Here is a 12,576-nt window from a genome sequence, read left to right as displayed (position 1 = left end):
CTTTTGGAACTACAGGTGCAACTGTTTCAATTGAAACGATAAGAAGAAGAGTTCGTGCCAATAAGTATACAGCAGGAGACAGTTATGGGTTTCCGAGTTATCCATGCAGCATAATATTGATCGCCTTAATTGGTTTCTTCACCACCAAAACTGGAACATTGCGAATTGACAAATTGCGCTATTTTCAGAAAAAGCCAGGATTTGTGTAAAATCAGATGACCTATGAAATCGTGTACTTAGAGGTCAAGGAAGACAAGGAAGAACGAAAACTGTCAAATCTGTTCACAAATATAAAAGGGGAAGTGTAATGTTCTGGAGAGGAATTGTGATCCGTAAAGAAACTCCTTTAATTTTCATCGAATCAACTTTAACTGCTCGTATATACGTTGATTACCTGTAGTTAGGCTGTGGATAGGTGCAACAGGAGAAAATTTAATTTTCATGCATGATAATGGACCTTCACATACCTATCATTTGGGTGACTAGATACACCATTGTAGCAGAAGATATCTCTTGTTTGGAGATTTAATTTTCATGCATGATAATGGACCTACACATATCATTTGGGTGACTAGATACATCAGTGAAGCAGAAGGTATCCCTTGTTTGGAGTGGCCTGCTTGCTCACCCGAGCTTAACCCTATAGAGTATTTGTGGGAAAGCTTAAAAGGAAAATTAGAGCTCGCCGGGATAATCCACAAAATATCACACGTCTAGTACAAGCTGCTCTTGAAGAATGGAGCAACCTACCACAACAAAATGTTGATAATTTGATTAGGAGCGCGCCCACGCAAACTGAAGGTTGCATAAGGAGTATAACACTGACTACCAGAAAATACAAAAAAAAAATAAAAACAATAATTGTTTTTATTTAAACATTATTCATTTTACATTGAAATTTTTTATGCTATTAACTTTAAAACAACTACAGTCGAACGCGCTTATAAGAATACCTGTTAAAGGAATATCCCGCTTTAAGGAACAGACATTTCAGGTCCCGAAAGCGTATTTACGTTTCCGTGTTCATTTCAAGACCGGGTAGTTTTGAAATCGGCACGTACACGGCGGAGCATATCTGCTTTCACATACGTGTCCATTTCAAGACGTTTAATTTTGAAATGCGCACTGGTTTTTAAAAGAACTTCCCGCGTAAAATTATCACAAATACGTGTTAAGTTGTAACATTATTTTATTTTATTTGAACTGTTTATCACAAATAGCGCCTATCTGCAGAATAACAAATTATCATTCATTGGATCTGTGGAAATAAAACAATTTTGTTTTTTGTTGCCGAAGTTACCTTCTTTTTTTCTTTATAATTGTTCAAAAAACTCAAAGTAGTGCCAAAATATACTGTCAAAATAAACTATTACGATACGTATACATTTTGTAGTAATGCACAACAATATAGGTAGGTACTAAAAGTGTTATATTAAAAACATATTTTAGTTTCAGCTAAACAATTATTGTTCAGCAAACATATATTTAGCTATTTTTAAAGCTATTTTTAATGAAGCAATATTAGAGAAAGAACAGGGTATATCAGTAAACGGAAAAATCTTGAAAAACATAAGATTCGCAGAAGACACCGCTATTTTTGCAGACAGTTTAAAAGCACTGCAACGATTAGTACCTAAATATATTACATCAAGTCAGTATAAAATATGAACTACGAATGAACGTTAAGAAAACCAAGTTCATGATTAATTCTAAGCAATATACAATAGGAAGGCTAGATATCGAGGGAAAAATCATAATTTTTTTATGTAAATATATCATTTTGCATAAAATTGGTATATAGGAGGTAATGATAGTAAGGAGTCGGTTTGTTATACCTAATGGTGTAAAAATGTTTGAAGTATGTAGTATGAAACACAAATAGGTACATTTATTTGAAAGTAATTTTTTTTTACAAACGTACGTTATAACAATAGTATTAATGTTTCTTCAACATTCTGCATTTAACATTTCTGCAACAGATTCTGCAACAGAAAACGTTTCTGCTAGGCACCAATGATCGGTTATTAGAATATCCCCGTTATAGGAATACTTTTGCTTGACACGAAGGCTATTCCAATAAGCGGGTTGGACTGTACTTTCAATTTGTTAATATAAGTACTTTTGTGTTTTATTTAATTGTTATGTATTTGGTTATTAAATTGCTTTAACATAAATACTGTTTGACTACGTGTGTGCGTTTTTTTTAAATTCGCAGGAAATACTAAGAAATACCAGATGATTCCATATAAGTTTGGTTGCGTGTATATTCTTAATATACGCTGTGTGTCAGCCAAATGGAATAAATTCAATAGTTCAAATACTAATTGTTTTTTTTTTGAAAAAGGCTTAAGCCTGTCGATTAGTATTTCAAATGGACATTTTTTTCATACAATAGTAATGTATACAGGGTGTCCCAATTTAGAGATATGACGTCATTATTGATTTTCTTAAATGGCAACACCATCATTTTGATAGCTATTCTGATAGGGTGTGTATAGTTATACATAACTGCAAAATATAAAATTTTTATTCCTTACCATTTACAAGATAATAAAAAATAACATTAAATCTCTAAATTGGGACACCCTGTATACATTATTATTGTATGTAAAAAATTTCGATTTGAAATACTAATCGACAGGTCTGAGCATTTTTCAAAAACAAAACAATATTATTATTTGAACTGAACTATTAAGTTTGTTCCACATTATAGTCCTGTCGCCAGGGGGGGTACAACGGCCTCGTTAATTCAGATGGACTTACTCAAGTTTTTTTTATGTATTTTGACCCGTAGAACACGAATTTTTTGGGTAACAGTTGATCCGGATGTCGATAAGATTGTTATAGACCAAGAACTTGAGGAATCAAATAACAGCGATTTTTGGCAAAACAAAACAATATTTTGTATTTTTTGGGCCATTTTAAGTAAAAAATATTTCTACAAGTTTTTTCGTAGGATGCACAGTTTTCGAGATAAACGCGGTTGAACTTTAAAAAAATCGAAAAATTGCAATTTTTGAACCCGAATAACTTTTGATTAAAAAATAAAATAGCAAGTCTGCTTACCGCATTTGAAAGTTTAAGTCAAATTATATCGGTTTTGATTATTTGCATTGGTAAAAATTTATTTTTTTATTGTTTAACAAAGCTATAAACACGTAGGGTTTCCCGTGCTTTTACATGCGTTTTAACGCATGTAACGTAGAAATAGTCTTGATTGCACTAGTACCTATTCTACCTACTCGTTCGATTTTAAATGAGAAATCATAGAAACATCACTCACGCACTAGTTGTTTGTAGCTTTGTTTAACAATAACACAATAAATTTTTAGCAATGCAAATAATCAAAACCGACATAATTTGACTTGAACTTTCAAAGGCGCTAAGCAGAATTGCTGTTTTACTTTTTAATCAAAAGTTATTCGGGTTTAAAAATTGCAGTTTTTCGATTTTTTGAAAGTTCAACCGCGTTTATCTCGAAAACTGTGCATCCTACTAAAAAACTTGTAGAAATATTTTTTGCTTAAAATGACCCAAAAAATACAAAATATTGTTTTGTTTTGCCAAAAATCGCTGTTATTTGATTCCTCAAGTTCTTGGTCTATAACAATCTTATCGACATCCGGATCAACTGTTACCCAAAAAATTCGTGTTCTACGGGTCAAAATACATAAAAAAAACTTGGGTAAGTCCATCTGAATTAACGAGGCCGTTGTACCCCCCCTGGCGACAGGACTATTACAGACATAACTTTATTTTTTATTATCTTGTAAATGTTAGAAAATAAAAATTTTATATTTTGCAGTTATGTATAGCTTTACAGCCTCTATCTAAATAGCCATTAAAATAATAGTGTTGCCATTTAAGAAAATTAACGATGACGTCATATCTCTAAATTGGAACACCCTGAGTATTTTTCAAAAAAACAATTAGTATTTGAACTATTGAATTTATTCCATTTGGCTGACACACGCTGTATATTATGAATACGTGAGTAAATAGATAATAAGAATCAGCTATGCATGAAAACGTTTGATTACCACTGAATAAAAAATGTCTGTTTTATGTAAAAATTTATTATAAAATGTGGCCTTGAAATTTTTTTTAACAGGAATTTCAAATTTAATTTTTTTTTAATTACTTGTAGTAGTGAATTTGTTAATTACTTGTACAGTAGTTGATAGTGAATTTATTGTTTCAGCATGAACAGCATTAGATTGTTTATAAAAACTTCATTGGTAAAACGTCCAATTATTACAAATTCAATTATTTATGGAACCTTGTGTACATTTTCGGAATTTTCACAACAAACTTTGTCCAAAAAACTTTCTGTAAGTATATTTTCAAAGTTAATATTTATTTTATATGAATATGAACTATGAGGCTTTTAATAATTATTCATGTAGTTGTAGTATTGGTTAAAGTTTTTTTTATTATATTCTTTTCTTATAAAATACTTTAGTAGTGATTAGCTATACCAAATTTGTTTAATATGGATTGGGCCAATTTGTATCTAAATGATCTTCTCGGGACAGATCTTTTTCTTTTTCTATTCTGTAATGTAGGGGAGCAAAGTATGCTAAATGTGCAGTCACTCGAGCGTTATGGGGACCTATTGTGTTGTGATTATTAGGTCCTAAAACCAAAAAAAGTTAAGTAAAGTTTTCCCTTTTAGTGGGAGCTTGCCTTTTTTTAATTTAATTTTCCATTTCCAACAATCGTTTTTTCCGATTATAACGCCATCTATCCATAATTCGAAAAAATGTTTTGTATAACAGTTACTTATTTTTACGTAAGGAATCCAAATCTGCAATAAAAAATGGGAGCTCCTATTTAAAATTTTAAAGTAACCCCCACCCCACCTCCGTGGGGGTCCTGTTTGGTGCCGTTCGATAGATTTTTCAAAAATATTGAATAAGTGTATTTTACAGTTTTTCGATCTGATGTTCATTTCGCGAAATATCGCGGGATTCGTATTTAAAATATTAAATTTACCCCCCACCCCTCTCCGTGGGAAGTCGTGTTTGGTATCATATATTCTTCTTGTGAAACTTTGGGACTCACCCATTTCCTTACGCCTGGCTCAAATCGTCAGATTTTTGAAATATACACTCTTTTGCACGTACTTAACTTACCTTATCTTAATCTGACAATTGCGAGTTTTTTTAAGGATAGATTTTTTTTTCGGGTCCCCTTAACGAACTCCCCTGTGTTAAGAGCCAATATATGGCAGAGTTACATCTACAGGGCACCAGGTTTCTCCCCATATGCTAGTCTGACGCGCCCGAGTAACTGCAAAAATCCCCGCTTGGGCTCCCCTACCATAATTCGTTTTCACTGTTACATCTGTTGCCACTGGATTTTATTAGATATATGATTTTATACATTGTTGTCACAGTCGAAAAATAATTTATGATGCAATTCATTCACACAAAAAAAGTTTACTAACGGCACCGTATTATTTTCTGAACTTAAAAACTGAATAACTGCCATACAACTAATATCTTCCACTAACTCCAAAAACTGATAACTTAAGAACTACTAAGTACAAAGATTCAAGAATTTCTTACTGTACCACTAATACGCTCGGGGTTTAAAAACTTCTCTTCTCAAGAACTTGATGATAACTTGCTATAGGTATCTCCAATCTTCTCCGAATTAGAAAACTTAAAAGTTAAGTTAGAAGTCTTCAAATTTTATTTCTGCATTCGTTTATTACCACACTAGTCCTGTCGCTAAGGGGTACAACGGCTTCCTTTATTCAGATGGACTTACCCAAGTTTTTTTTATGTATTTTGACCCGTAGAACACGAATTTTTTGGGTAACAGTTGATCCAGATGTCGACAAGATTGTTATAAACAAAGGACTTGAGAAATTACATAACAGCGGTTTTTTGCAAAACCGCATTCGTTTGTATTTCTTGGGTCATTCTAAGCAAAAAATGTTATAAGTTTTTTTGTAGGATGCATAGTTTTCGAGATAAACGCGGTTGAACTTTGAAAAAATCGAAAAATTGCAATTTTTGAACCCGAATAACTTTTGATTAAAAAATAAAATAGCAATTCTGTTTACCGCATTTGAAAGTTCAAGTCAAATTCTATCGGTTTTGATTATTTGCATTGCTAAAATAGTTATTTATGAAACAGTTCGTGAAGTATGCTTTTTGCGAACGCACGCGATTTTTAGAGCACGAGCGACAACGGAGCGAGTGTTATACATCGCGTAAGTTCGCAAAAAGTACTTCACGCACAGTTTCACACAATATTTTATCTACGATAAACAAATAAAAAAACTGTAACTCTTCGCCACTAGAATTCATTTCTATTCTATAATTTTTAGAACTTTGATATTTAAAAATCCTAACTACTTTCAAACCACAAAACTGTCAAAAATTTTTTTGTAAGTCATTGCTCATATTGTCATCACCATGACAACGCGAAAGTTAAGGATATTTGATTATATGAAAGTGTGCCAAAAAACCCACTGAAAGTGTGCGAATAAGTAAATTCCATTTAAAATACATTGTTACTTCAGGCACACTTTAAACCCTTCACGCACACTTTAAACCCTTCACGCACTGCTATCTATAATGACAGTTTTCACAAACTAAAAACTTATACATAATATGATATATAGTAGATAAATTATTTTTTTTATTGTTAAACAAAGATATAAACACATAGTGCTTGAGTGATGTTTTCAATGCATTTCTCATTTAAAATCGAACGAATAGGCGAGTCCTAGCAATTTCTACGTAGCCTAGCCTGCATTAAAACGCATGCATTGAGCACGGGAAACACTATTTGTGTATAGCTTTGTTTGACAATAAGAAAATTAATTTCTAGCAATGCAAATACTCAAAATCGTTATAATTTGACTTGAACTTTCAACTTTCAAATGCGGTAAGCAGAATTGCTATTTTATTTTTTAGTCAAAAGTTATTCGGGTTCAAAAATTGCAATTTTTCGACTTTTTGAAAGTTCAACCGCATTTATCTCGAAAACTATGCATCCTACGAAAAAACTTGTAAGAACATTTTTTACTTAAAATGACCCCAAGAATACAAAAAAATTTTTTTTGTTTTGCGAAAAATCGCTTTTATGTAATTTATCAAGTTCTTTGTTTGTAACAATCTTATCAACATCCGAATCAACTGTTACAAAAAATAAATCGTGTTCTACGGGTCATAATACATAAAACTTGAGTAAGTCCATCTGAATAAAGATGACCGTTGTACCCCCCTGGCGACAGGACTACACATCTAATGCAATTTTTTGAAAATGGCACTTAATATGTATACTATCTCTTACCATAATTGCACGTAAATAATATAGACCTGGATCCCGCGTACCAAAAAACAGCTGATTAATAGCAAGCTGAAAATTTGTTAATAGCTTAACAGTGTCTAGTCGGACAAACTTTGATGTATGGGAACACTGGAATAGGGGAAGTTTTAATTGTGGAACAGTTTAAAAATTTGGAACGTCAGATTACGAAAACGTCCCATGTATTTTGTCGGACAGAACATCCAATTGATTTGTTACCCTTTCAATAAACTCTCATGAAAAAATCGGGTCTAGGACGTTTCATCGCCGCCAGTTCATCGCTGCCGTTTCGATGCCGCCAGTTCATCGCCGCCCGATTCATCGCCGGCCGGTTCATCGCCAGTCAGTTAATCGCTAACTGATATATTTCCGAATTTTCGACCAATTTTCGACAGTTACATTTACTTGATCATAATTACTTGATTACATTTCCAGGGCCGGCGACGGGCCTGCAAGGGATGCACTGCAGGCGGGCACCTTTTACTCTAGCGCCGGGACTTACATTTACTTTCGACAGTTACATTTAATAGACTTTTAAACTTTTATTATATAAAATATAATTTAACACTACAAATTTAATACTATTTGGTATCAAATTTAGGGGAAGTAGAAATAGAACAGTAAATTAATATGGTAATATTTTTTATCTTTTTATTTGTCATAAGTTTTGAACTGAATTTAACGTCGTGTCGTGTCATCTCCCATAATACAAAATCAACTGACTAACTGGCGATGAAACGTACGTCGATGAAATGGACTGGCGATGAACCGGCGGCATCGAAACGGTGGCGATGAAACGTCCCATTCTGGAAAAAATCAGACTGCTATTACTAACCAACACGATTCCTGTCATTTGACATGTTCTTCGTGTTCCACTCATTAAAATGCCCAGTTGGTGATAAACACCAGTCTGATTTTTACATGACAGTTTAATAAAATGGTAATATATCAATTGGATGTTCTTCCGGACAAAATACATGGAACGTTTGCGTAATCTGACGTTCCAAATTTTTAAACTGTTCCACAATTAAAACTTTCCGTATTCCAGTGTTGCCACACATCAAAGTTTCTCCGACTAGATACCGTTAAGCTATTAACAAATAATTAGCTTGCTATTAATCAACTTTTTTTTTGGTGCGCAGGATCCAGGTCTAATATTAAAAACTTTCTTAAGTCAACATAATTAAAATAAAATGGTCATTTTCTAATTTAGCAACCAATAGAACCATATGACACCAACACTATTATCAAATATGTCATTTATGGAACCGGGATAGGGGGTCCGTTGATAGCAACTTGGTAGGTAAGTTTTAGTTTACATTTAACATTTTATAACATGATAAAAATGTTGTTCTGAAGCTATTTCCTTGTGGCATTTTTGCAATTAAGTATTTTCTATGGGAAATAAGCTACAATTTTACTAAAAATGAATTTATTAACGTTTCGAAGCCCAAATCGGGTTTCGTTGTCAAAATACAAAATACTATTAAAATAAACAAAAATGTTGTTGCTAAGTAAAAAAATTCTTCTAATAATTTATTTAATCTGACTCATTTATATTGGCAATTCAGACGTATATTATACATTTTAAAGTAGAAGACTTTAAAATATACATTTTAAAGTAGAAGACTTTAAAATGATATCGCCAATATTTATGAGTTGCGTTCCTGGGACGACTTTACTAAAAGATAGTTCATTCGATTACATGAAATCAATCCCAACTCAAGAATATCCGTCGCAAAAAAATCATAGCATGTGATCTGTCTTTAAAAAGACAACCAAATGCAACGATGACAGTAAAATTCTCGCGTTAGAGATTCCATAGTAAATGACGAGGGAAAACCTGGAAAAAAACCTCGTGATACTATCCCTACATCGTAAGTATTTGGTCTTACATTTCATTTATTTTTAAAAAAGCTAATACCAAATTCTGGCTTTAATATGTTTAAATTATAAATAATATTAATAATACGTAGATATACAATAAGTAATACTAAAATACAAAATTTGTACTAACTCGATATCTTATTGACTTACTAATCGTGGTATTTTCCTTCTATTGACTTCCTCTTTCAGTATGGGTAACCACATCCTACTGCATTCTACCGAGGAATTTGCGACACAATTGGTTTCATTTAGCATAATTAGAGCCGCTTCTTTGATTTTTCTCTTTTTACTATCTGATTTGGTCTTTGTAAGACTTGATATGAAAGATAGTATCACAAGGTTTTTTTCCTGGTTTTCCCTCGTGATTTACTATGGAATCTCTAACGCGAGAATTTTACTGTCATCGTTGCATTTGGTTGTCTTTTTAAAGACAGATCACATGCTATGATTTTTTTGCGACGGATATTCTTGAGTTGGGATTGATTTCATGTAATCGAATGAATTATCTTTTAGTAAAGTCATCCCAGGAACGCAACTCATAAATATTGGCGATATCATTTTAATGTCTTCTACTTTAAAATGTATAATGTACGTCTGAATTGCCAATATAAATGAGTCAGATTAAATAAATTATTAGAAGAATTTTTTTACTTAGCAACAACATTTTTCTTTATTTTAATAGTATTTTATATTTTGACAACGAAACCCGATTTGGGCTTCGAAACGTTAATAAATTCATTTTTTAGTAAAATTGTGGCTTATTTCCCATAGAAAATACTTAATGATAAAAATATTGAAAACATTATTTTTAAAATCTAAAAAGCCAAAACAATTGAATTTTGATATTTTATGTTAAAAAACACAGAAGATGAAGAAATCCCGTTTTGTGCCCACAATTTGTTCTTTTGTTACGTTTTGAAAAATGTTATGATGCTTTAGTAGAGTATCAAAATGTTTCACAGTTTTGTGAATATTGATTTTTAAACACCAAAACTTTGTTATAAATCATCCTGAACCCATGCAATAATCCTTCGCTGCAGTAGTGACCCAGAAATCATTACCTGCTAGCATAATAAGTGCTTTAGATTAATTTGTTTTTGTTTCCACGTGGAAACAAAAACAAAAAGAAGTCACGTGGGATTGAATAGTATATAAAGTGATTTAATTGTATATGATTACCTTCATATTCTTAGAATATTAATAAGAAAAATCAACGAATCAGTATAACTTTTCGCTACATATTGCATTTATTAACTACGAAAAAACTTGTGATCGTATAAAACTGTGGGGACTCGAACGTAAATTACTGCGTCAAATCACAATGTAGATTGTTAATCTGAAATTTACACCAAAATACCACCATTCTCTTAGCTTTTACACCTATGTTGGTTTGGCATCCTTAACTACATGTCTCTAGAAGTTTCTATTTTGGGTCCTATCAGTATCCCTCTCCTTATCTGATTCAGAACTAATGAGAATAAATAAGGACTAAACAATGAATAAAGATATATTATGCATTCTATTACAATCAGTTTTCCTACTCTTCTCCTACCTTGATACTTTCCTTTGATAATATTTATATACCAGGAATTCCTTTCTTGTTAAGTGCCTACCACAAAACCTCTCCAAGAACTATATCGTGTACATGATATGAAAGTTCCAGCGGACAAGAAACTCCAGGGAACGGTCTTCGGAGGCATTCTTCAACCATTTGACGGACAGTATGTCGTTCCACACCACAGTTACACTCAGGAGTAAGGGCTTTTCCCTATATATGTAAGCTGTCAGCACATCTGCAGCTGCTTATTCCTATTCTGTTGTCCATGCATTACGGGGCAGTTCAAAGCTTAGTGGTTCCTCATCGATATAGGCCATTTGGTGTACTTCCTGGTTCTTTGAAGTTGCTCTCCTCTCCCATGGTCTTCTCTAGGCGCTGGTGAAGCTGAAAGAACCTGCTTTCTTTGCCCATTAACAATGAAATATATCTGGACCTCAGTGAATTCATTTCGATGTCAAGCTTGTCATAGTGGATGGGTAGTTGATGGTTAGCCTAGATTTTTCTAAATCCGCTGAGAAGATAGAAAAATCCAGATTAACCATTAAATACCATCACTGTTAGACAGTATTATTTTAAACCAAACTACTACTTTTAAACAGTAATTGTCTGACAGAGATTTTAATTTCAGAGCCACGCGAGTGAGGAGAATTAGGTAGTATAATTCCACCTACTATATGAGGAGAAATCTGGCGACAGAAAGTTATAACGATATCAAGCTTGTCATAGTGGATTGGTAGATGATGGTTAGCCTAGATTTTTCTAAATTCGCTGAGAAGATAGAAAATCCAGATTATCTATGAAATACCATTACTGTTAGACAGTATTATATTAAACCAAACTACTACCTTTAAACAGTAATTGTCTGACAGATATTCTAATTTCAGAGCCACGCGAGTGAGAAGAATTAGTAAAAAACGATATCCACCTACTATATGAGGAGAAATCTGGCGACAGAAATACTTCTACCGACTTGATATACAAAATTTTAAAAGAATAAAATTAATTTATGTATTTTGAAACGGATATCTGCGTTTTTTATTAATTTTTATCTGTCTCAGGAACCTGGATTTTTGATAACCCGTTCTTTGACTAGTCTAAAAATATTGAATTTCTACTGAATTTACCTTATTCATAATACATAGCTTACCCTGTTCCTATTTATCTTTTAAAACTCTCTTTATCTGTATCTTTAAAGTCAGTTAAAACAAATTCTTCTGTTTTAGGTATAGATTTCTAGATAAAAAAATTGTAGGGACAACATTAAAAATTTCAGCGAAGAAGTTACTCATTGATCAGTTTACGTTCACAGCTGGTTTGCTGGTAGTTTTTTACACCTGTAAGTATCTAATAAAAGCTACTTCAGTATTTCCAAATTTATATTGAGTATCTTAATTTTATCCTTAAATCTATCTACTCTTTTAAAATCCGTGAATTTTTCTACAGAAAAAAAATCAGTGAGCTGGTTAGGAAGAGCTCACCAAGAATAGCATCTGTTCCAGATGAAACAGAAAACAGGACTCTATAGTATCTTCTTAAGATGCAGGCTCTTCCCACACCGACGTAAGGAAGCCGAAGCAATGATGATACCGAAGTCTAGAAAAAACCCACATTTCCGAAAAACTACAGGTCGATTAGCTTACCTACAGCAGTCAGCAAGGTATCAGAAAGAGTCATCTAATCCAAACTCCAAACAGAGACAGACAGACTAGGAATAATGTATGAAGCACTCTAGATCTTAACACTCCAGACAACTACAAGTAATCAGACTAATAATCAAAATACATAACAGATGGATTCAACTGCAA

General features: G+C 32.7%; 1 protein-coding gene across 7 annotated transcripts in view; it reads left to right on the top strand.

Annotated features, from left to right (window-relative positions):
* LOC126890081 (mpv17-like protein) overlaps positions 1–12,576 on the top strand; it is a 50,420-nt gene that overhangs the window by 36,698 nt on the left and 1,146 nt on the right. For 5 of the 7 annotated variants that reach the window (XM_050658917.1, XM_050658913.1, XM_050658916.1 and 2 more), the window contains exons 2-4: positions 4,202–4,331; positions 8,540–8,625; positions 11,995–12,107. In XM_050658917.1, the coding sequence (XP_050514874.1) occupies positions 4,203–4,331; positions 8,540–8,625; positions 11,995–12,107 (328 nt within the window). In that variant the 5' untranslated portion in view covers position 4,202. Of the gene's footprint in view, positions 1–1,392; positions 1,412–3,849; positions 3,991–4,201; positions 4,332–8,539; positions 8,626–11,994; positions 12,108–12,576 lie in introns of those variants that run through there. The other 2 variants (XM_050658919.1, XM_050658915.1) reach the window with 2 other exon arrangements.

Source organism: Diabrotica virgifera, chromosome 8 (assembly GCF_917563875.1).
Source record: "Diabrotica virgifera virgifera chromosome 8, PGI_DIABVI_V3a".
Taxonomy (NCBI): domain Eukaryota; kingdom Metazoa; phylum Arthropoda; class Insecta; order Coleoptera; family Chrysomelidae; genus Diabrotica; species Diabrotica virgifera.
Note: the sequence above shows the minus strand (reverse complement) of the source record. Positions and strands in the feature narration are given on the sequence as shown.